The following is a 25,783-nucleotide window of genomic DNA, read 5'->3' as shown; positions in this document are numbered from 1 at the left end:
TGGCTCATCGCCGTCTTCCCCAGAATCACACCCCATCAAGTCCCAGGGAAGCGATGGCCCTGAGATGCTGAACTCTCTTCTCCTGAAAGCTTTTTTCCTAATGGATACAGTGATGTCTTTACCTTAAAACAGCTGGCTTTGCACTTGCTATTCAGATTTTTGGTATTGAAAATATATTGTTTATGGATCCTTACATAGGTGGGAACGTTATAGACAAAAGCAGTGAGTCAGGCAACACAGAATTTAGGCAAGTGGTTCTGTCTGGGTGAGTATGATCCAGAAGGGGCTCAGATAGGAAAGCTGAAGCCCAAGGAAAGTTCTGCTTCTTAATCTAGGAGGCTCATAGTTGCTCTAATATCTTTAATTACAAAAATAATACATTTCACAACAAAAAAATGAGCTTTAGAGGAGCACAGAGAAGCACCGTGTAATGGTCCAAGGAGCTCGTCTCTGAGTCAAAGATGAGAATTTAATAGAGGGAATTCATGACTGTCGGGCAGATCTTTTGGTTGGTTTTGGTTTACGTCCTAGAGCCTAGCTCAGCTCTGAGTAGGTGAGTTTGCTGGAGCTAGTTGAATAGCTTAGCTACTGAGTAGTTGAGCTATAGACTATCAACCCAGTGGGTATCGCGTTTTAGAGAAGGGAATGGGGATTGTGGCTGTTTAAAGGAAACCTGCGGGACCCCAGCCCCTGCAAGCATCAGCCTCAGGAATCAGGCTCTGAGTTTCAGTCCAAGAAATAGAAAAAACCTCTGCTAGAGGCTGCTGTGTGATTCAACTTCTCCTAAGACGGGCAGAGCCTGTGGAGGTGACGGGTCTTCACAGGAGTGATGTAGTTTAAAATCTGAGCCATGAATAGAGAACTCTAAGTACAACCTGCATGCAGAGTGTGTGGGGAAAAAAAAAGACCATGTTGCCTGGCAAAGGCTCTGCCTGGGGATCATTTCATGGCTGATGATTGTACTTCTCAGAATCCACAAAAAGCCCTGATTAATACGTTGTCAGGAGAGTTTTTCTTTGACTGCGTGTTTTTCTTTTCCCCAGTTCACCACCTACCTTCTACTTTGGAGGATTTGTTTTAACTGTTTCAGGTCACAACTGGAATATCTGACTTGCGTACAATCATTCATGCAAGAATTTACATTAAACCAGATAGAAAGTTAGATAATAAATAGGTAGGTAAATAGGTAAATAGGTAGCAGATAGATAGTTAGCTCTCCATGAGTCTATAAATAATCCATTTATTTAAAGAGTCTAATGTCAGGATGGAACTAGTAGATTGGGACTGCATCGCTGATAATTACTTTGGTTTTTGATTCTTTAAAAGAACCCCTAATAAAAGGAAGCAACGGGGCTTCCCTGGTGGCGCAGTGGTTGAGAGTCCGCCTGCCGATGCAGGGGACACGGGTTCGTGCCCCGGTCCGGGAAGATCCCGCGTGCCGCGGAGTGGCTGGGCCCGTGAGCCATGGCCGCTGAGCCTGCACATCCGGAGCCTGTGCTCCGCAATGGGAGAGGCCACAGCAGTGAGAGGCCCGCTTACCGCAAAAAAAAAAAAAGGAAGCAACGGAGAAAGGAAGAACTATTTTAGGACTTTTTTTTGCTTATGCTATTTTATACTTAAACAGAATTGACAGGTTTTGAAATACATGGTTGGAAAGATTTTTCTGTACAAATTAGCAAAGCCCAACTTTTCCATAGGAGGCCGTATCCCTCTGCAAATGATAAGGTCTGTAACAGCCACCGTTTGGGGGCACTTTCACGTACAGGCACAGGGACCCAGAGGGTACTTTACCTTTATTTTGTTTGTTTGTGGGAATAGGAATGCTGGGTCCACCCTCTTGTTGGCCCCCCTGCCTCAGGTCCCACAGCCAGGTCGCCCAGAGAGGGGACCGTCTGTGTTCCATCTCTTCCCACTACCCTGCCGGCCTCACCACGCTCAGCCTGTCCTCACTGGCTGGGATGCCAGGACTCAGAGACAGAGAGGCTGGAAGGAATTGCAGACAACTGGCATTTTAAGAGAAGTCACCACTCTAATCAGTGCCTGGTAGTCATGGGCTCATTTCCTTTTTGTGTATAAGACATCTCAGAAAATATGATGAGAATCTCCCAAGAATCTCAATTATTCCAGTGGTTCCCAGGACCCTTTTTCTGCCCCCCGTATGCAGGAGGTCTGGGTGTGTCCCACCAGCAGCCGTGCCTGTCTCCCCTTAGGTGGCCTCAGCATAGGGAGGAGATGACACCTGGTCAAGAGTCACTGCCTTGTTTAAAGTGAATAACTTTTAAAACTTTATAGAGTATTCCAAAAGAAAAAGAAAGAAAGCAAAAACAAAGAGTACAAAACAGGCAAAGAGTGAAAAGAAAGTCTCTCTCCCGCCCCCAGTTCCTGGTCCTGAGGTGCCCTCTCCCAAGACAGTCTAGTTCCCAGGGTCTTTGGGGTCCTTCCAGAGATGTTCTGAGCAGATAAGCACTGACTGGGAAGGCAGATCTAGCCCACTGTCCACACTCTGTTCACTTGATAATGTGTCTTGGAGATGATTCCCCCTCTACCCAGGAGCATGTGCCTTATTCTCTTTCACTGCTGCAAAGCAGGGAAGTACTGTAATTTATTTAACAGTCTCCTGCTGGTGAGCATAAGGTGGTTTCCAGACCTTTGATATTACAATGTGGCAACAAGCAACACGTTGTACACCTTTTAGACCCACTGCTTTAATAGAGGTGAGCACAGACGGCTGATAAATTATATCCTGCATCTTCACTCACCATAGGACGTAACCCGGCATCATTGTTTCTGGAATAATAATGATAATGAACATTTATTAAATGTTTACTGTGTATCAAGTACTGTGCTAAACACCTTAGCTGGATCATTATTTTGTTATTACCTTGATTTTAACATTTAGTATTTATATTAATAATATGCTTACATTGTTTATCATATAAAATATGATTATATACATTCCATAAATATATTGCTTATTATTTAAATAGGTAAATTTATTACAAAAATAAATATATTAAAATTAAATATATAATGTTTAACATTATTACCTTGTTATAGTATTATCTGAATTTTATAGATGAGGCCAGATAGCATATAAGTGGTGGAGGGGGGATTTGAACCCAAGGTATCTTCCCCCAGAGTCAATGTGCTAAACCACCCATTCAGTTATCTACTGTCTGGAAGGTCTTTGGAGCTCTGAAGGGTACCAGGGAGCACGGTCTCTTCAGAGCCATGTGCATGAGAGCAGTGCATGTAGAGGGGCTCCCGAGTGAACCCCGGGGACATCTGGCCAGAACTGGTGACCACATGTCATTGCTGGGTGAGCATATGCACGTCAGCATCAATGGCGCCTGTCCCCTTGAGGCAGCCCTGCAGCCCATCTGCCTGTCTCTGGGAGAGCGTGGCGTGCAAAAGTCAGTACGTTAGACATGGGCTTATCAGATGTTTTGAGCACAATTTTCATTTTATTTTTAGTTGAACCAAAAGTATTTTCTGGAAACAGTGAGAAGCAACGAGAAGGAGCACATGTGACTGCGTCTGCTCCCCCAGTGGAACAGAAGCTGGTTAAAGACCCCCTTCCTGCTGGGTCTAGCTCTCCAAGCAACAGCTGTCAGTCTAGTGACCTCTCTGAACCCGCAGAGAGTCAACAGCAAAGCCTCCCGAAACGCAGCCTCCCTTTACCTGCGTCCCTTTGCCCCTTCCAAGATTTATGCACATCTCTGCAGGAAGACCATGGTGTTCAGATAGAAAGAGAGTTGCTGGAAGGTAAGGAGCGAGGGAGGTAGGGTTGAGATGATGCTTCCTTGATCTTCATCGGGAACACGGTGCAGGGTCTTCCTGGGCCCTGGTTCACTTGAGCTTCCCTTATGAATCTGCCTTTTCTCCAACTGTACAAGCAGAGAAGGAAGCAGGACCAGCAGGTTTAAATAGTGGGCAAGTTCTACCTCCCAAGCAGCGAGGAGACAGCGCTGCATGGGTCAGGAAACCCCAGCCCTACTGTGCACAAGGCCAGCGTTGCCTGGAGCTGAGAAGAAGGCCACTCCCAGGTGCCCAGCAGGTTCTCGGGCCTCGTTAGGGAACATTTGAGATCTGGGGGGGCTGCCCTGAGGGCAGCAGGTGTGCCAGGCTGACGGTGGTCCTCAGTAACTGGCCAGGATAATGGCCGGGGAGTGGAGACCCCACATGTGCCAGGCGCTTAACAGACAGAGTGCACTGACCTCACAGTGCCTTTAAGACAGGTCCCCATCTCAGCCTCTCACAGAATTCAACCAGGCCATCGTTTCTCTAAAGCCCAAGTGGCTGACCTCCACTAAGATTGCAGTGACCATTGATATATAAAAAAACATAGGAATAAAATAGAAAAAAGATCTGTGGTGCCCAGTTATAACAGAGGAAAATCTAGATTTCCTCTCACTCTAAAGATTCTCCCAAAGAGCTATGGATGAGGACAGAAAGGAAAAGATGATAGAGCTTTGGATTATAAAAGTTAACATATTTATGGTAATTGATAAAAACATTTTTTCTTGAAACCCAAGTGAATCTCTAGCTCATTATTCATCAATACATTAAAGGAGTATGTATTGAGTATCCACTGTATGCCATCAAAGAAGCATTTATTAAATAGCTACTGTGTGCCAGGCACTGTGCACGGTGCTTCCTGCCCTCCAGGTGCTCTCAGTCCAGTGCCAGAGACATCGGGGTTGTAACTGTGCCTGTGGTGAGCCATCGGGAAGCTGAGGACGGCCCCAGATGCTGCAAGGAGGGACTAGACAGAGACTTCTTCCTCAGGAAATGATTTTGAGAAAGAACTTGAAAGCTGATTAGAGGTTTAAAAATCAGACCTTAAGGTGAAGAGCATTGCAGGCTGAGGGAAAAGCACACACAAAGCAAAGAACGGATGGAAAGAGCATGGCTGATTTGGGGTCCCGGGTACCAGAGTGCAGGGGTGGAGGGGACTGAGTCTGAATCCAAGGTCCCGTGGGTCGAGTTGGAAGGTCCGTATAAATCCACTAAGAGAGTGTGGACTGAAGCCTGGGCCAAGCCCTTGAGGGGGAACAGACCTAATTAGACTTGCTCTGAAGGTGATTGTCTCCTGGACAATGTGGAGGCCGGATGGGAGAGGGCCAGGCAGGGAGGCTGAGACTGGCTAGAGATGAGTACAGACCATGCCACTGGGGAGGACTGGCCACAGTAGTAGAGACTTTGAAGATAATGGACAAAGCTTTGTCATGAGCATTGGAGATGAGTGTGTCAGGACTGCCCTTGCATCGCTGGATCTGTGGTGGGGAAGGATGGGAGGAAACCGTGGCTTCCCTGAGGTGAGCTAGAATAAAGGTTCACAAGAGATGGAAACAGTACCACGGAAAGTGTAGTTAGCTCTAGCCGGAGGGGGTTGGGGGACAGATATCTGGGTTAGTGGTTAGACCTGAAGCAGGGATGGGGGAGCAACAGGGAAATCTCCAGAAAAAAACTGGAGCAAATGCTTAGAAGAACAAGGAGAAGGATTTGCACACCTCTAAGCAGCACGTTGTTGGTAGAGCATCAGAATTGGTAGCTGGAGGGCAACACCCACCATGAACGAGCCATGAGAAGTCTGCTCTCCTTGTAGGGCTTGTAGGTAGTAGGGAACATTGATGGATTTGGGGTGGAGACAGGACAGGTGGTCCAGACCACAGAGGATCTGGGTGTGAATGGCGGAGGTTATAATGGGGGGTCAGTTAAGAGATTCATGAGACCATGGAGATGTGTCCTGTGGCCACCTCTCCACACCCAACAGAACTAGCTGCTTCTGGGCACCTGGGCTGGCAGTGTGGAGAGAGGCATGGTGAGTATGACGCGGTCCAGCCCTCAAGGGAGTCACAGGCCTGTGGGGTTAAAGCATCCTGTGACGGGCCCACTGATGCTGCTGAGTGTGTGAAGTGTGCTCCATGGCAGGTACACAGAGGAGGCAGGTGGGGGCGTTTTCCTGAAAAACTCAGGCTCAGCCTAGAGGTAGGAGGTCACTGGGTGGGCACCAAAGGGGCTTCGTGGAGATGGGGAGGCGTGTGTACGAGGAGTGAGGGGACCACCAGTGAGTCTCAGAACCGGAGAGGGTTGGTAATGCTGTGGTTAGGGCTGGTGTGGTGAGGGGAGTCAGGGAGCCCAGATGGGAAGAGCAGGCTGGGACAAACACTGTGTTCCAGGTGGAGGAGTTGGTCAGTAAGTGGTAAGTGAATGCGTATGAATCGCCCACTTTCACCACCCCAAAGGCAACCCTGCCCGAAATGCTGTGGCATCAACTCATCCTCTGACCTCTTCCACCAAGGAATGTCAAAATGGCCTCAGGGGGCTTCCCTGGTGGCGCAGTGGTTGAGAGTCTGCCTGCCGATGCAGGGGACACGGGTTCGTGCCCTGGTCCGGGAAGATCCCACATGCCGCGGAGCGGCTGGGCCCGTGAGCCATGGCCGCTGAGCCTGCGCGTCCGGAGCCTGTGCTCCGCAACGGGAGAGGCCACAGCAGTGAGAAACCCGCATACCGCAAAAAAAAAAAAAAAAGGCCTCAAGATGGGGCCCAATCCTGCGCTGAGACAGAGAGAGTTCCAATTATGAATGTAAAGCCAGGGCTAGTCTCTGGTAGATTAGGTAATTGAACGCCGTTCCTCTGTCTTACATCATTAGTGTAGCAAACATAAGATAAATTAATACATGGTCCCCAAACAACCCAACTGAAATAATTGTACAGGACTCACGTAATAGGAAGCGCAGAATAGAAAAAAACTTTCTTTGCTTCGGGAGCAAAGGCATTTTGAACGTCAGAAGCCACAGGAATACCTCCACGGCATCACTAGCCAGTCTCAAGGTCTGGCTGCCTACAAACATGCCTCCCCGTGGCCAGGGCAGCTGGGGGTCTGTGATGAGGCGTGATCTCGTGGGCTTAACGAGGCCCATTAATAACCCACTGGTGTTTCTATTTTCAAAATTGTCTTCTGTGTCTCACGGCCTTGAGGAACCAGGAGAAAATCACTGGGTGCTCTCTAAATGGAATTCTAATCTTCTCTCCCAGGAGATTACACGTGCTGTGACTTGGTTGTTAAAATAAAGGAATGCAAGAAGAGTGAGCAGCCCACCACGCCCGAGCCCGAGCCAGCGCCCACTGAGCCAGAAACCCCCCAGGGACCAGAGACCCACGACCTGCCAGAAGACTGTTCCAAGAGCCAGCAAGTGCCCACAAGCTCCTTGACCTTGCAGGTAAGGCCTTCCATGCATCCCGGCGTGATTCCTACCAAGGGGAGACTTTTCCCGGGGAGCCTGTGGGCACATGACCTCACTTCTACTTCTGAGGCTGGAGACCTGACTCAGCTTCCTGGTGGCTGTGTGACTCTGGGCAGGTCCCCTAACCTCTCTGGGCCTCTGTTCCACCATGTGAGTAAGGAGATGATGATGTCCGCTCCACTGGGCTAGGATGGGGATCGCATAACATCAGCAGTGACCGTGACTGGAGCAATGACAGCATTTGTTGAGAACTTTCTGGTACCCAGACATGGAGGGGTCACTTCATGGGTGTCAGGGCCTTGCATCCTCCTGGCACCCCCGTGAGGCAGGAGTCCCTACAACCCTATCTTCAGATAAGAACATAAGCCTTTGAAAGATTAAGGAAGTCCCAAAGTCATGGCCTTGAGTTCAAGGATATGGAAGCTCTCATTTTGTGTCTTTCCCCAATTGTAGAAGTAGTATGTACACATTTTTTAAAGTTCAAAAAATACACAGGTATAAAGATTAGAAGGACAAACAATCCAGAGAAAGCCAGCTATGCCTTCTGGGAGACACATCATGCATTGTCAACAGCCCTGCTGATGTACAGCAGGCTCCACCTGCCGGCCCTGCACCCCTGTCCCCCAGGTGGTCCCACCGTGAGAGACTCATGTGCTCCCAAAGCAGCTTGAGCCTCCATCCTCAGGGCGGGCAGCCACGCCTGGGCCCATAGACCGTCCCCAGGGACCATCTCTCCAGGCCCCAGTGACTCGTGCCTGGGACCTGGGGCTGGCACGTTGGAGGCCAACTGGCCAAGAGACTCCTTTCCTGGCACAGCAGCTAGGGGCGCGAACACGACATGGATAGAGCCCACGTCGCCCTCTCCCTGGAAACTCTGAGCTCCCCGAGGGCTGGGAGAGGAATGAGGCAGAGGACATTTACACTATGGCAGCACCTCCAGAGGGCCTGTGCTGAGCACCTGCTGTTTGCAGAGCTGGGACAGTGGCTGTAAGGGATGCGATGTGGAGGAGACAGGGCACCTGCCATCTGGCAGCTCACAGCCTAGCATGGCAATATGTGTGCATGAATCACTCGCGCGGGGTGAGGTACCCCCATGCTCAGGCTGAACAGGGCGACCTAGCAGTTTACTGGGAGAACCGAGACTTGAGCCGATGGGTGTAGCTGGGGGTGGTACTCCAGGCAGGGCATCAACTTGAACAGTGGTTTGTAAGGATATCAGATTAAGACAGTGAAAGGCAGGGTGGGAAAAGCATGGGACACCCACAGCTGAGGGTTGCCAGGCGACCTACCACATTACGACGAGCCTCAGTTTTTGCCTCTGTCAAATGGGGATAAATGCATCTGCCTTCCAGAATCAACGCGGGGATTCTCAGACGACAAATACACATAAAGCATTGCGCTTAGTGTCTAGCACAGAGCAGAGTGCGTCAGTGGTGGTTATTCCTTTTCAGTAAATCTGTGTTAGGGGCTTCGTCCGTGCACGGAGTGGTGGATGCAGTGAGAGATGAGGCCAAAGAGGACCTCCCCTATGGAGCTTGCAGAACCATTCTGCAAAGGCAGAGCTCTCCTGCCAGCTCTTTCTTCCTGGGAGGAGAAGCTGTTTCCGTTAGCTGTGATTACTGTTTCTCCTGAAAAGACACATGCTTCATGCTGGGAGGAGGATCTGGGTCTGTGCTTCTTAAGGCATCCAGCTCCCCGCAGAAGCAGCTGACTCGGAACGCCTCCATTCCTCTCCCACCTGTGTCGCTTCGGAATATGGACTTTAGGGCATTCAGATTTTGGAAAGGGATTCATTGACAGGGAGGAGAAGGAACGGGTGGAGCTGTGCCTTTGCACTCACAGTTTGCTGCTGGTGACTTGTCAGTGATGCTGCAGTGGGGCCCTTGGTGCTGACTGAGACCTATGTTACCAACGTGTCTGTTGCCATCTTTCCATGAGGTGTTGGGAGAAAATTGGGATGTGCTCATGCATCAGCCCCTCGACCCAATCAGACAGATGTGTTGCCTTCCTGCGTCATTTCTCTTAAAAAGAAAATGCTTTCCTGGCTCCTCTTAGGAGGCCCTGGAAGTCCGCAAACCTCAGTTCATTTCTCGCTCGCAAGAACGTCTGAAGAAGCTAGAGCACATGGTACAGCAGAGAAAGGCCCAGCAGAAGGAGAGCCTGGGCCAGAAGCAGAGTCTCCTTCCTGTCCGCGCCAATAAGAAGCAGTTCACCGTTCCCCACCCTCTTAGCGGTAAGCTACAGGTGGCTCGGGAGGGCTGGCGAGACTGCCGGATCCTGGGGCTGCGACCTTCACCCAGGCTGGTGGTCCAAATGGTGTCCCTGCCATATGCAGGACTCATGTTCGCCCAAGTACCCAAACCTCAGGGTCATACAGCCTGCCCTGGAAGCCAGCCCATCCTGAGAGATCATATACGGGCACTGAACTCAGCAGAAATAACTTGGGACACAAATTTACCATTTTAGCTGGGAAAGTAGCAGCCCAGGGTAGCCGGCTCAGATTCTTGGCTCCTTAACAGATATTTGCAAGAGGTGCCCTTTGCCCTTGATAGATTGCAAAACAGGTCTCGGGGTGAGAGGTTGACTCCAGTTTGTCTATATCAACATTCATCATCTCGAAACCCCTTTCCTGCTGTGAGCTCGGAGAAGGGATGGCCAGCTTTCCAAACGCCGGGAGGCCGGTGTCGCACTGACCCTGCAAGGGCAGCGCTCACTGACTCACTGGAGAAGTCGTTATCAGGCCCCTTCTCTGGGCCAGGCCCCTTCTCTGGGCCAGGCCCCATGCTGGGAGCTGGGGAGAGTGCAGTGAGCAAGGCTGGCCTCCATCCTTTCTTCGTGGAGCTTATAAACAGACTATTAAACCAGCGAGAATAACAAGGAGAGACAAGGGCACAGATGGGGACATGGGAGCATATTCTGATGGCCTGCCAACTCAAATCTTAAAATCTGGAGGCCTGGGGAAACCTCCGTTTTATTTCTTTGGATAGAGGAACAAGATCTTTCTTCCTAGGAAAATGTTCTGGCCCCCAGGAGGTGAAATCATGGGTTTAATTCTGAATAAAAGTCCTCTGGGGAAATAACCATATTCAATAAAATGCAGCTTAGCAAATATGACCAAGATCTTACAGGGGGGATGGGGGGGTACAGAGGACAGAGGGGTTGGAATAGGATTCCTGTTAACCACGGGCAGGCTAGGTCCCCCTCAGCCCCCCGCAGTTCTGCTGGGGGAGTCGTCCAAGACCCCAGAAATGGCAAACGTGAACGCATCCTTCTCGTGGTGAAGGATTTAGTAGTACACCTGCTGCTCAGTCCCAGTAACACTTTCCAGGATGCTAAGAAAAGGAAATCAACAAAATACACGTGCAAAGACTTTCCCTGCTTGAAAATGTGTCTCTCATCGGCTTTGGAAGCCGATTGGCAGATATAGACTATTGGGGTGTGTTCTCTGGCGGCTCCTTAGTTTCTGGCTCAACAGAGAGCAATCTGGGTTCGGGTACAGATTTCTCAGGTTGCCACGAGGCACCAAGTGTCAGTTACAACTGGGGGTCCCCCCAGGGCCTTCAGTGTCCAGGGTTGTTCTGGGGAGGGCTGCCAGGGTGCCCATGGTGTGTGGGCCACTTGGCCTCCATGTTTTTGAAGATCCTGCTTGATGAAAATGGTTAGATAAACAAATGTGTTGTCAACAAATATAAAACAGTGTCACGTTAGAGCTCAACATACGTATACACAAAAAATGGTGTCTAAGAGTCTTCCTTTTCCGTCAGCTCCCGTCACTTTGTGTAGAAAAAAATGGAGACGCGTGGACATTTGGGAACTTGTTATGCATGGGGCCATTCCTGCTCGTCCCCTGGGCCAGCTGCCTTCCGGCTGTGCCATACCGTGGGCCTCAGTGTTCTGGAATATCATCATCTCAAATATCAGAGGGAAGCTGCCTTGCTCATCTGTATCCATTTCCTAGGGCTGCTGTAAGAAATGACCCTAGACTGGGTGGCTAAAGTAACAGAACTTGATTCTCTCATAGTCTAGAGGCCAGAAGTCCAAAATCCAGGTGTCCACAGGATTGATTCCTTCCTGAAGCTCAGAGGGAGAATCCATCCTATGCTCCTCTCTTCGCTCCGGTAGCTTCTGGCAGCTTCTGGCATTCCTTGGCATTGCTTGGCTTATAGATGCATCATTCTAATCCCCGCCTCTGTCTCCCTTGTGTCTGTGTGTCTTTGTGTCCAAATTGCCTCCTCTTATAAGGGCACCAGTCATTGGAGTAGGGTCCACCCTCATCCAGTATGACCTCATTTTAACTTGCATACATTTGCAAAGACCCTATTTCCAAATCAAGTCACAGATACAAGGGAGGGGGCTTGAACATATCTTTCTGGGGAGACAGTTCTATCCACTCCATCATCCAGTGGTGATGTTTTGCCCCAAACAGATTTTATCCTTACATGTTCACATTCCTTTGAATGAAAATCTTAAAATCGTGTATAATAATAAAAGGTGATCAGACCCAGTCGATAGTCTTAAATAACCGAGGCACCTTTTTATTACCCAAATTCCGAGACGGTCCTGATGACTAGAATGCTCTGGGCAGGCTTCAGCGCACGATTTTATGGCCGCTCTTCCGATCCCCGCGGTATTTATGGTTGATGAGAGGTTTACTCTCGCGTTTGTTTGTGTTAGGTCGGCTCAATCAGACAACTTCTGAAACGAGAGCCTTGTGCGAGCTCTGGACAAGCGCAGGGAGTGCTTAAGGCTCCATTAATCGAGTCTGCAGTACACATCTTGTCTTCAGCCTGTCTGCTGGCAAGATGATAAAAGCGAGATGCAGATGTTTTTCTTACACGCTAAATTAGTTAATAAATCATATTCGTGAACGAGCTCCGGCTACAGTGTCAAGACATCTGTTAGAGGGGAGACTCGGATTGCTTTCCGAGCTGAGATAACTGCCTCTGATCAGGGCCCGCCTGGCACAGACCTGAGAGGTTCGGGTGGGACCTCTGGCAGCTGACAAACACCCACTTGTGGAGGGGCCGCCGGCAAAGCGCGCACCTGATATCCAGGACAATTACAGCAAGGGCCGGAGGGCCAGCTCCGCTTCCTGTTGGCTGATGAATCCTGAGCAGCCTCTAAGGCACAGGGACAGTGACACACGTGTGCGGACACGCATATGCATGCTCACGTGTGTGAGTGTTCAGTTGGCTCCCTGTGTGGAGATGGGGGATTTTCAGGACCAGCTGGGACCAGAGCGAGTCTGGGAAGCAGCGTTATAAAGGTCCTGCCTACAACCCCAGCCTGTCTTAATAACTCATCTTCTGTAGCTTGAGTTCTCAAAGCCAACAAATGCCTGGCCTCTTTCCTTATCCAGGAGCCACCTGGGCCACCTGGGCTTGGCTCCAGCAGTGACACAAGGAACATCTTCATCCATCTCTTAGCAAACCCTTCTTGAGAACCCACTGTGTGCCAGCCACAGTCCCTGGTCTCAGGGACCTCCCCACCTCTTGGGGAAAGCACACAGGTAAAGAGGCAATGGCCTTGGAATTTGCTAAGTGCCATGAAGGGGGGTTGCCATGGCAACCCACAGGTGGTGGCCTTGCTCCCACCTTGGGATATGGTCCTGATGGAGGAGACCTCGTACTGCATTAGGATGAGGAGAGACTATGAGGGTGAGTCGTGGGGCAGGGTGGGGAGGGCGGGACGTGCTGGGGGAGGATGTGGAAGCACTGTAGCGAGAGGTCGCTGGGTGCTCAGCTATGGCTGGACCGTAAAATGGGGGTGGGGAGCAGAAGGGGAGACGGAAGCGCTGGAGAGGAGTCCAAGGGGCTACCAGGCATTGTATATGCTGCATCTGGGTTTCTCCTTATTCTGCCGTCAAAGCTGAGGCTATGTATCTCCAGTCAAGACGTGATGAAGGCAGACTATGGCAAGGCAGTGGAATGCCGAAGGGCAACAGATGCAGAGGTTCCTAGGTGATGGAATCGGTGGGACGTGGTGACGAGAAGATGAGCCTCAGGGAGAGGCTGGAGGAAGAGGGCGGGAGGCCGGCTTTGTTCTCAGCGTCTGACGTACTGGCTCTCTAACCTGTGGGCCCCTCTCTCCTTCCCCAGTCAGGGCTCCACCTGCCCATGTCCCCTGAGTTACCTGGGGCATAGGTGGGGCTTCCCCATAGTCTCTGCACAGCTCCTGGGGGTCCCGGGGGGAGGGATTGGTCATGTTGAAAGGCTGACCGTAACCTGGAATTAGAGAGTTCCAGAATCAGTCATTGCTTCTGCCCGGCAGGCTGCATTTGAGGAAGGATGAGCTGAAAGCACGTGGGAAGCATCAGGTCCAGCACCCCCAGGTAGTAGGCAGTGTAGCACCTGCAGTCAGTAGGTGGTACAGCACCCGTAGGTAGGGGCTCAGTCAGTATCTCCTGGTGACCAGTCTGTGGCGTTATCCTGCCCTCACTGCGATTCCCCCAGCCGGGGCCGCACCATCTTCAGCTTTTGAGCCTCCCTGGATTCCATGCTCACCCTGCAGCCCAGACCCCTCCCAGCCTCACTTGCCCACCTGCCTGCCTGTCCCAGTTGGTCTCATTGGCTGTCCTTCTTTACCTCCGGGAACATTCACCGTCAGTGCCCCCAAACCACCTGATAGAAGCCCTGTCTGTCCGTCTTCCTCTCAGCTGTGCAACATGCTGCCTAACCCCCCTAGTCCATCTCAAGTCTAGCTTCTGTCTTAATCTCTTACCCGCAAGGCTCTTGCCTGTGACTCCTGCAATGCATGACCTGGGCTGCGTGGTGACTTTCACTTCTCAGTTGAGCACTTTGCTCACTGTGAGTCACTGCTGCTCGCTGTACTCAGTGCTGCAGCCAGTAGGAAAGCTGGGCAGTGCTCAAACACAGCACAGGTTGGCTTGCCTCCGTCTTGGTTTATGTTCCCTCTAATGGTTGGCACGGTCCTCCTGGCTCTTCCAGATTGTCTTCTTAACCTGTGAGTGTAGGAAACCCATCAGGAAGATGGCTTCAGGAAAACCCTTCTTCCAGCAAGCCCTCCCTGACTACTCCCATCCAGTCGCCACCTCCCCACCTCTTCCATTGGAGCACTCCAGTCTCTTGTATCTCTCTACATGGTCTACCTTCTTACCTTTTCACTTTGGATTATAGCCGTGTGAGTGTGCCAGAAAAATCTCCCTGGATTCTAAGTGCCAGTGGGCACACACCACACCAGGTCACTCTGGGAAGCTCTGCCGCGTGTAGCAAAGCAGACTAACTTAATCTGAGTTACATTATCCATACTTCCCAAGGTGAGCCAAGCACAGCTGTTTAAATCACAGACCCGTAGAGCAGCAGAGTTCTCCTGAAGGCCCTGCAGAATTCCTTCTCCGGCTGATCTGCTTTCACTGATGATTTTTGGCTGGATCAGGTATTAAAATTAATTTGCATTCTCTGAGCATGTAGCTGGAAAAGTGACCCAGCAGATATGAGATGGCTGGGGAAGTCATTGCAGTAATAAAACTGTGCTGTTCATCATGCAGCTAGCACTGGCCACACCACCCCTGTTATTGCTGATCTGATCTCATGAATGTTTTTCCATCAATCTTCTGAATAAATATTTGGGCCTAGCTCTCCCAATATTACTCACAAAGGAATTTTAAATGCGCTTATCAGATAAAAGTCAGTTGTTACTTCATCAGTCTGCAAAGAAAACAAGAAGCATGATTTAGCTAAAAGACTGTTTCCCTAATTCAAAGATGTTTGCACGTACACTATTATTGGTGTCCTTCTTGGACCAATGATAAAGGTTTTGTGTTGTGTCTTTTTCTAAGAAACGAGGGGAAAAAAGATTACTTTATGTCTGCTGATTAGAAGTAGACCTATTTTATTCTAATTAAAATAATTAAACACAGAATTGTAGAATGGTAGGGAAAAATGTCTTTATGGGAACTCTCCCAATTGCCTGGATTTTATTTTCCAAATGATTTCCCTTTTATCCCACAGTGCAGTTCAGTAATAAACCTCGCAGTGACACTAGGGATATAAATCTACTTGGCAACCAGAATGAAAGTTTATTCATCATCTGTAAATCACGGGATTCTGTGGTTCTCTAAACCAGCGGTCCCCAACCTTTCTGGCACCAGGGACTGGTTTCGTGGAAGGCAGTTTTTCCACAGACTGGGGGGACGGGGGGATGGTTTCGGGATGATTCAAGCGCATTACATTTATTGTGCACTTTATTTCTATTATTATTACATTGTAATATAGAATGAAATAATTATACAATCCACCATAATGCAGAATCAGTGGGAGCCCTGAGCTTGTTTTCCTGCAACTAGGTGGTCCCATCCGGGGGTGACGGGAGAAAGTGACACCCGAAGTGTGTTGCTTATGTCCAGTCTACTCCGTAAGATGCAGCTTAATTGTCACTTGCCGCTCACTGATAGGGTTTTGATATGTCTGCAAGCGGTTGATTTATGATGGCGTCTGTGCGGTCAAACCTCCCAGCTAATGATGATCTGTATTTGCAGCCGCTGCCCAGCGCTAGCATCACTGTCTCAGCTCCACCTCAGATCATCGGGCGTTAGATTCTCACGAGGAGCGCGCAGCCTAGATGCCTCGCATGCGCAGTTCACAGTAGGGGTCGGGCTCCTATGAGAATCTAATGCCGCCGCTGATATGACGGGAGGCGGAGCTCAGGCCGTAATGCGAGTGATGGGGAGCGGCTGTAAATACAGATGGAGCTTCGCTCACTCGCCCGCCACTCACCTCCTGCTGTGCGGCCCGGTTCCTAACAGGCCACGGACCGGTATCACTCCGTGGCCTGGGGGTTGGGGACCCCTGCTCTAAATAATGCTGGGAGACCCTGGAATTGGAGCAGTGACTCTCACATCAACAGCTAGCCTTTCAGACGTGTTCTAGATGTTGCTCTTTTAGGGTGAAGTGCGATTTGAGCCATTGTTACAGTTCCTTTATATGGGTAATTTAAACTTGCTATTCAACATACACACATTCTTAAGAAAATGTGGCGAAGGTACACCATATTTTGTATATCAATATATATAAAGTCCTATTCTGTAGCCACAAATACTAACTTTGAAAACTGAGAATGAATTATAACTGTTAATATTCTGCAATTGTCACTTTTCTCCCCAGCATCCTTAAGCCTAGACTATCCAAAATGCATTCCCGAGGGAGAGCAATCCCTTCAGATTGTTTTGTATGCTGTATTCTCTGGGAGGCTTACAATGCTCATGTATGTTAAGGGCACTGATAAGTTCTCTAAACTTCTTTGACCTCGGAATGCTTTTACCTGACTCTTGAGATTCCACTTTGGAAATATAGCTCTAGGAATGTTTGCTTATAAAAATATCTACCATGTTTTGCTAAAGAAACCCCAACTGGAGTTTCAATCTGCCATTTCCCACAGAAATCTGGGACTGTGAGAAGGAGGTCTTATTCTCCTTATCTGAACCCCTTTGGTCCAGCAATTCCAGAAGGTGATGACTGAGGACCCTGGGAACCTCTGGGCAGTGGGGTTGTGGTGCCGATTTCACAGTCTGTGGCCAGCTTGCCTCACTGGAAGCTTGTCCATTGACAGGCCCTGGACCTGTCTCCACGTGGGCTCCCCTGGCATCTGTAACAATGCCATCATGCTGTCACCCAACACAGAGTCCAACAGAGAAAGAAGAACCGGTCAAAATCCCTTTGGAAAGCACTTCACAAATGTCATAATGTGAAATAACCAGGGAGGGTGGCGTTGTCCATACCAAGAGCTGAGAAAATGGCTAGAGGAAGCAATAAACTGCCAGAGAACTAACTGTGTAACTAGGACAGAGGCTTTCCTTCCCAATGACACAGGCAGCTGAATCAGACTATGCCACTGAGCTCTCTGGGACTGGGGATCTGATTGTCTGTTGCCATGGCAAAGGGAGGTTCTCCATACCCTCAGAATAGGGTTGCCAGATCCATTCAATGAAAATACAGGATGCTCAGTTAAACTTGCATTTCAGAGCATCAAAACATCTTTCAGCGTAAGTATGTCCCAAATATTGCATGGGATATAACTTATGCTAAAAAAATGTTTCATTGTTGATCTGAAATGCAAATTGAACTGGGCATCCTGTATTATATTTGGCAATCCTTCCTCAAATCCTGGAAACCCATGTAGGGACTTGGCTTTTTTCCTTATCACTCTTACCTTCTCTCAGTGTTTTGCAAACCTGCGCAAGCATCGGAATCACTCAAAGGGCTTGTGAACTCACAGACCACTGGTCCAGCCCCAGAATTTCTGGTCCAGCCAACCTGGGGCAGGGCCAAGGACTTGCATTTGTAACAAGTTCCCAAGTGATGCTGAGGCTGCCGGTTCAGGGAAGGAAAGGGAAGCAGAAGCCCCACAGATGTGATTAGCTTTTATGTGAAAATATAAGCCTCACTTTGAGAACCACAACCATCTATCTTCTGCAGAGAATAAACAGCCCATTGATTCCATCAGTGACTCAATTCTCAGGCCTCTTACCTATTTACTCTGAGGCCTAGGCTGAGTTACTGAACTGCAAGGCCTCAGTTTGCTTATCTATAAAGACGGAAGACCTGCTTTCATGGAGAGTGATGCTAGTTAGCATTGTTGCTGTGACTGGCATCTCCATGGTTATAGTGCACTTTCACACGGACCATCCCATGAGACCTTCCAAGGACCTTTAAAGCAGACACTGTCCCCGCACCAAGCAGAGGAGGTACAGAAGGTCAGCGACCTTGAGTGGCCTGTCCCAGGGCACAGAGCACTGAGCTGAGGCCTAGACTGACCCAGACCTGCAGACTCGGATCCCAAATGGACCTTTGTTCATGGTATGGAGGGTCAGGCAGGCCAAAGGAAGCATCAAACGTACATCATAGGGACTTCCCTGGTGGCGCAGTGGTTAAGAATCCACCTGCTGATGCAGGGGACACAGGTTCGAGCCCTGGTCCGGGAAGATCCCACATGCCACAGAGCAACTAAGCCCGTGTGCCACAACTACTGCGCCTGCACTCTAGAGCCCGTGAGCCACAACTACTGAGCCCACGTGCCACAGCTACTGAAGCCCTCATGCTCTAGGGCCTGTGCTCCGCAATAAGAGAAGTCACCGCAATGAGAAGCCTGTGCACCACAACGAAGGGTAGACCCTGCTCACTGCAACTAGAGAAAGCCTGCGAGCAGCAACGAGGACCCAATGCAGCCAAAAAATTAATAAATTTTTTTTAAAAAAGGTACATCATAAAAGCACGATGTTTAATGTACTAATGCTCGTATTATTTTCATGAAGCAGAAACAAACAGTGAATTTCCTGCCGTGTGTAGTGGGGTCACTAAGAACTGGGGTCATTACATCTTAGAGTTTGGGTGAAGTTGTCCAGCTCCTTTGGTTTGCCTTTAAATTCACCAGTGTGCTCATTGTGGGAAATGCTGTACATCGCTTTGCTGGCCCCAGAAAAATGCACGTTTTAGGCAACTTATGGAAGCCCTTGATGAGGGTTCAGTTTGTGAGTGTCTGGTCTTGAGTGGGGATCTGGGTTAGTTTGTGAATCTCTGATGCTGTAGACAGTGGGGTGAGCTGAATATTCATGATAACAGCTTGTTTGGTGGCTCCTTGGGAAGAGAGTTGGCCAGGCAGACAGCCAAGTAAAGTGAACCTAGAACCATAAAGGAGAAGACCCTGGGGGGCAGGGGGGAAAGCAGCTTGCGATGGAGCTCTTGGGTCCAAGAGAGAGAGGAGGATGGCACCGGGGATTGTATTAAGTCTCCTTTGAAGCAGAGATGTTTGACTTGGGGATCTGGTTCCTCTAGGTGGAGGAGCTGAAGCCATGGTCCCTGGGCTTCATCTGCCTGTGTTGCATCAAGGATTCTACTCTTACGAGGATCTGCAGGGAGGCTTGTGGGCTGCCAGTGTGCTTGGCAGACTGGCAAACCCACGATCCTTCTCATCACCAGCCTCCTCACCCAAGGGCAGACCCTTTCTCCAATCCATCCTTTAGCTCCCAGCACCCTATCGGTTCATGGAAGCCCTGAAACGGTAATCCTGCTCTAAACTCAAAGATAAGTCTGTGCAGGAGCCAAGCTCTCTGCAGAGAGAACAGTTCTCTCATCTTAACCAGGAGCCTGTGGTCCATCTCATTTCTTGACCTGAGCATGAAAAGAGAAATAGATCTCCCCACAGACCTCTGGTTTATTTTTCATTTCTTAATTTTGTGTGCCTTTACCTGAAGGATCGGAGAGGCTCGTTGCCTTTCTGAACTGTAACATTAGTATCTCTCTTTTGCGTCCGAATGGGAATTGAGCATTTTTTTTTTTTTTTTTTTTGCGGTACGCGGGCCTCTCACTGTTGTGGCCTCTCCCGCCGCGGAGCACAGGCTCCGGACGCGCAGGCTCAGCGGCCATGGCTCACGGGCACAGCCGCTCCGCGGCATGCGGGATCCTCCCGGACCGGGGCACGAACCCGTGTCCCCTGCATTGGCAGGCGGACTCCCAACCACTGCGCCACCAGGGAAGCCCGAGCATTATTTTTATATAAATGAAATGTGCCACCTCCACCGGCCTCCCAGGCCCCTAGAATGGGTTGCTCATCCACAAACTGTCATTCAGGATCCCACAGAAAGATAGAAGGGATTTCAGAAAAATGAGGATGTTTATCCAGCACAAGATTTTATCATCACAAGAGCATTTTGAAGGCAAACAACCTATGAGTCTTCAACTGGCTTTTCTACAGTGTAATGCACACCGTTTCATTTCTGGAGGGTTAATTGGTCCAAGGCAGGCCACTCGGCTGCTGCCCACGTCAGCAAATTGGAGGTCCCAGCGAAGTGAGCTGAATGGAAATGATGTGCAAGTAACTGGATGTAACTCCTGAAGACCATGATGTAATTATTCCAGAGGCAGGAGGGCCAGCTGCTCACTGGCTTGGAAACGGACATAATGAACAGCCTCGTGACCTTAGAATACACGTGTATTGGGGCCCCTTTTCAGGAGAAGAATCCTCTAGAGATTTTCTTCCCTAAAACATATCCCATTTCCATTCCTTTTGGGAGGCCCTGTCTTTCCTAGAAGACGCCGGCCAGTGTAGACTTGGCATCTATGCTCCAAACTGGTTTGTTGGCTCCCGGCTGGATTCTCTCCCACAGGCATCTCTTGGGTTTGGTGTTTTTAAGCTAGGGGAAGCAAATTCTAAAAGACTCTTCAAAGTGCTCAGGGTGACTGCAGAAAATCAGCTTCTGCAAGGGCGCTGCACTCATAAATCCAGTGTGAACTTGATTATCATTTAGATTACTTGTTCAATAGGAAAAATGAAGCTTTGCCATCAGAGCTGTAGATAAGGACTCTGCGTGGAGGAAAATGAGCTCTGGCCTCATAAGCAACCAATTATACTGGTGTCCGGGGATCCTGTCTGCCTCCTGCTGACCCTGTCAGCTAGCTGCCTGGATGTGGATGCCACCTGTCCCCATATGTGCGTGCGTGTTTGCACGTGTGTGAGGTGAGGGTTGTAATAAACACCCGCGTGTGTTTATAGCGATGGACGGGATGTCAGGACTTGGCTTTTACTCAGGTGCTCCCCAAGAACAGCCTCAGAAGCACCAAACTCTCGGTAGCTCGTTGCTCACTAACCTGAATCAGGCTCAGTGTGTCTGGCCTTGCCACACGAAATTAGCAACAGGCCAGTAGTTTGGATACAATGATAAGCCAGACACGAGAGATTCAGGTTTAAAAAAATAAAAAGAAGAAGAGTTTTCCATGAAGACAGAAATAGGCAATTTACCTTAGTAATGTGCTTGGGGGTGGGGTGGGTGGGGAAAACCCCTGCTGTGTTTGAATGATAAAACAGGAGGTAAATACAGTGGCCGTTTTTTTCCTCTGTGTTAGTGAATTAGAACATGTGCAGCTTCAAGGAAAATCCAGAAAAGACCCATAAGCTAGCTGAAAACTGTTCTCATCAGTCACTTTAATTTTATAAAGGTAGAATTTCCATTAAAAGGGAATTGATAGATGGGCTTTCACTGTATTTTTGAGCAAAGTGCGTGCAGGATGGTTTCCATCTCATGAAACGAGGTCCTGCTCTATGATGCCTTGAAGAACTGTCTCTTGCTGCAGGCTGGTCCCCATGGTCCTGCTGTGTTTCCACCTGGGCCACCCTCCTCCCAGCCCTCCTCCCACTGTTGGGACACCTCTTTCTTTTTCAAGGTTCAGCTCAGCTGTCTCCTGCTGTGAAGTCTCCCCAGTCCCACCCCTTCCTTGGTGGACTGTGCACCCCCCATGAGCCCTCGCCCTGTGTAGACATCAGTCCTGGCACCTGAAGGCCTCGTGTATCTGGCTCTCACCCTGGGCTCTGAGCCCTTTGTCTTATTGATCTTTGAGTGTGCCGAGCCCCAAAGAGGTGAACACTTAACAGTCAAATGAAGGGTTGCTCCAACACAAAGCCTGGTTTTCTTCCTCCCTCCCTCCCTCCCTCCCTCCCTTCCTTCCTCTCTCTCTCTCTCTCTCTCTTTCTTTCTCTTTCTCTTTCTTAAATTTATTTTATGCAAGTATAGTTAATTTACAATGCTGTGTTAATTTCTGCTGTACAGCAAAGTGAGATATATATATGTGTGTGTGTGTGTGTATACACACACACACACACACACACATACATACACATGCTTTTTCATATTCTTTTCCATTAAGGATTATCATAGGGTATTGAATATAGTTCCCTGTGCTATACAGTAGGACCTTGTTGTTTATTCATTCTATATATAATAGTCTGCATCTGCTAACCCCAAACTCCCAATCCATCCCTCCCCCATAAAGCCTGGTTTTCTCTTCCACCTTCACCACTCTCTTGGCTCATGTTCGGTGAGTGTAGGTGAGTCCTGAGTCCTCCACTTCCCAGCTGTGCTGAGCATTGCTGTCATCTTTCGCTTACCTGGCTGCAGTGGTCTGACCTATCTCCCTGCTGCCATGTTTGAATTTCCTCCACCCAGTTGGTGCGTGTTCTGAACAGCTGCTGGAGTCGGCCTTTAAGAATGCAAATCAGATCCCCTGCTTAAAACCCCACGGGGTGACTCCCTCTTGTGAGAGCACTGGAATCACAACTAACCACGGAACAATCATCGACAGGAAGACACTGGAATTCACCAAAAAAGATACCCCACATCTAAAGACAAAGGAGAAGCCACAGTGAGATGGTAGGAGGGGCGCAATCACAATAAAATCAAACCTCATAACCTCTGGGTGGGTGACTCACCAACTGGAGAACACATACCACAGAAGTCCACCTACTAGAGTGAAGGTTCTGAGCCCCACATCACGCTTCCCAACCTGGGGGTCTGGCAACAGGAGGAGGAATTCCTAGAGAATCAGACTTTGAAGGCTAGCGGAATTTGATTGCAGGACTTCGACAGGACTGGGGGAAACAGAGACTTCGCTCTTGGAGGGCACACACAAAGTAGTGTACGCATCAGGACCCAGGGGAAGGAACAGTGACCCCATAGAAGACTGAACCAGACCTACCTGCTAGTGTCGGAGGGTTTCCTGCAGAGTCTGGGGGTGGCTGGGGCTCACCGTGAGGACAAGGACACTGGCAGCAGAAGTTCTGGGAAGTACTCCTTGGCATGAGCCCTCCAAGAGTCCGCCATTAGCCCCACCAAAGAGCCCGGTAGGCTCCAGTGTTGGGTCGCCTCAGGCCAAACAACCAACAGGGAGGGAACCCATCCCCTCCCATGAGCAGACAAGTAGATTAAAGTTTTACTGACCTCTGCCCACCAGAGCAACAGCCAACTCTACCCACCACCAGTCCCTCCCATCAGGAAACTTGCACAAGCCTCTTAGATAGCCTCATCCACCAGAGGGCAGACAGCAGAAGCAAGAAGAACTACAATTCTTCAGCCTGTGGAAGGAAAACCACATTCACAGAAACATAGGCAAAATGAAAAGTCAGAGGGCTATGTACCAGATGAAGGGACAAGTTAAACCCCAGAAAAACAACTAAATGAAGTGGAGATAGGAAACCTTCCAGAAAAAGAATTCAGAATAATGATAGTGAAGATGATCCAGGACCTCGGAAAAAGAATGGAGGCAAAGATTGAGCAGATGCAAGAAATGTTTAACAAGGACCTAGATGAATTAAAGAACAAACAAACAGAGATGAACAATACAATAACTGAAATGAAAACTACACTAGAAGGAATCAATAGCAGAATAACTGAGGCAGAAGAACGGATAAGTGACCTGGAAGACAGAATGGTGGAATTCACTGCTATGGAACAGAATAAAGAAAAAAGAATGAAAAGAAATGAAGACAGCCTAAGAGACATCTGGGGCAATATTAAACGCAACAACATTCACATTATAGGGGTCCCAGAAGGAGAAGAGAGAGAGAAAGGACCAGAGAAAATATTTGAAGAGGTGATAGTCGAAAACTTCCCTAACATGGGAAAGGAAATAGCCACCCAAGTCCAGGAAGCACAGAGAGTCCCAGGCAGGATAAACCCAAGGAGAAACATGCTAAGACACATAGTAATCAAATTGACAAAAATTAAAGGCAAAGAAAAATTATGGAAAGCAACAAGGGAAAAATGACAAATAATGTACAAGAGACCTCCCATAAGGTTAACAGCTGAATTCTTTTTTTTTTTTTTTTTTTTTTTTTGCGGTATGCGGGCCTCTCACTGCTGTGGCCTCTCCCGTTGCGGAGCACAGGCTCCGGATGCACAGGCCCAGCGGCCATGGCTCACGGGCCCAGCCGCTCCGCGGCATATGGGATCCTCCCAGACCGGGGCACGAACCCGTATCCCCTGCATCAGCAGGCGGACTCTCAACCACTGCGCCACCAGGGAGGCCCAACAGCTGAATTCTTAGCAGAAACTCTACAAGCCAGAAGGGAGTGGCATGATATATTTAAAGCGATGAAAGGGAAGAACGTACAACCAAGATTACCCAGCAAGGATCTCATTCAGATTTGATGGAGAAATCAAAAGCTTTACAGACAAGCAAAAGCTAAGAGAATTCAGCACCACCAAACCAGCTCTACAACAAATGCTAAAGGAACTTCTCCAAGTGGGAAACACAAGAGAAGAAAACGACCTACAAAAACAAACACATAACAATTAAGAAAATGGTAACAAGAACATACATATCGATAATTACCTTAAATGTGAACGGATTAAATGCTCCAACCAAAAGACACAGGCTTGCTGAATGGATACAAAAACAAGATCCATCTATATGCTGTCTACAAGAGACCCACTTCAGACCTAGGGACACATACAGACTGAAAGGGGATGGAAAAAGATATTCCATGCAAATGGAAATCAAAAGAAAGGTGAAGTAGCAATACTCATATCAGATAAAATAGACTTTAAAATACAGAACGTTACAAGAGGCAAGGAAGGACACTACATAATGATCAAGGGATCAATCCAAGAAGAAGATATAACAATTATAAAAGTATATGAACCCAACATAGGAGCACCTCCATACATGAGGCAACTGCTAACAGCTATAAAAGAGGAAATCGACAGTAACACAGTAATATTGGGGGACTTGAACACCTCACTTACATCACTGGACAGATCATCCAAACAAAAAATTAATAAGGAAACACAAGCTTTAAATGACACAATAGACCAGATAGATTTAATTGATATTTATAGGACATTCCATGCAGAAACAGCAGATTACACTTTCTTCTCAAGTGCACACAGAACATTCTCCAGTATAGACTACATCTTGGGTCACAAATCAAGCCTCAGTAAATTTAAGAAAATTAAAATCATATCAAGCGTCTTTTCTGACCACAATGCTATGAGATTAGAAATCAATTACAAGGAACATAACATAAAAAACACAAATACATGGAGACTAAACAATACGTTACTAAATAACCAACTGATCACTGAAGAAATCAAAGAGGAAATCAAAAAATACCTAGAGACAAATGACAATGAAAACACGACGATCCAAAACCCATGGGATGCAGCAAAAGCAGTTCTAAGAGGGAAGTTTATAGCAATACAAGCCTACCTCAAGAGACAAGAAAAATCTGAAATAATCTAACATTACACCTAAAGAGCTAAAGAAAGAAAAACAAAACTCAAAGTTAGTAGAGGGAAAGAAATCATAAAGATCAGAGCAGAAATAAATGAAATATAAACAAGAAAACAATAACAAAGACCAATAAACCTAAAAGCTGGTTCTTTGAGAAGATAAACAAAATTGATAAGCCAAACTCATCAAGAAAAAGAGGGAGAGGACTCAAATCAATAAAATTAGAAATGAAAAAGGAGAAGTTACCACAGACACCACAGAAATAGAAAGCATCCTAAGAGACTACTACAAGCAACTCTATGCCAATAAAATGGACAACGTGGAAGAAATGAACAAATTCTTAGAAAGGTATAACCTTCCAAGACTGAACCAGGGAGAAATAGAAAATATGAACAGACAAATCACAAGTCATGAAATTGAAACTGTGATAAAAAAATCTTCCAACAAACAAAAATCCAGGACCAGATGACTTCACAGGTGAATTCTATCAAACATTTAGAGAAGAGCTAACACCCA

At 48.3% G+C, this 25,783-nt stretch overlaps 1 protein-coding gene across 2 annotated transcripts in view; it reads left to right on the top strand.

Moving 5' to 3' along the window:
- The window catches only part of LOC309813226 ((E2-independent) E3 ubiquitin-conjugating enzyme FATS), a gene marked incomplete at both ends in the record, with an annotated part of 240,926 nt that overhangs the window by 204,625 nt on the left and 10,518 nt on the right, over positions 1–25,783 (top strand). The window contains 3 exons of one of the 2 annotated variants that reach the window (XM_082637848.1): positions 3,475–3,765; positions 7,042–7,226; positions 9,306–9,483. In XM_082637848.1, coding sequence (XP_082493974.1) covers positions 3,475–3,765; positions 7,042–7,226; positions 9,306–9,483 — 654 coding nt within the window. The remainder of the gene's footprint in view (positions 1–3,474; positions 3,766–7,041; positions 7,227–9,305; positions 9,484–25,783) is intronic. The other variant, XM_082637849.1, reaches the window with a different exon arrangement.

This window comes from Mesoplodon mirus (assembly GCF_964341445.2).
Source record: "Mesoplodon mirus genome assembly, chromosome: 2".
In the NCBI taxonomy this organism is placed as follows: Eukaryota; Metazoa; Chordata; class Mammalia; order Artiodactyla; family Ziphiidae; genus Mesoplodon; species Mesoplodon mirus.
This window is presented reverse-complemented; position numbering and strand designations above follow the sequence as displayed.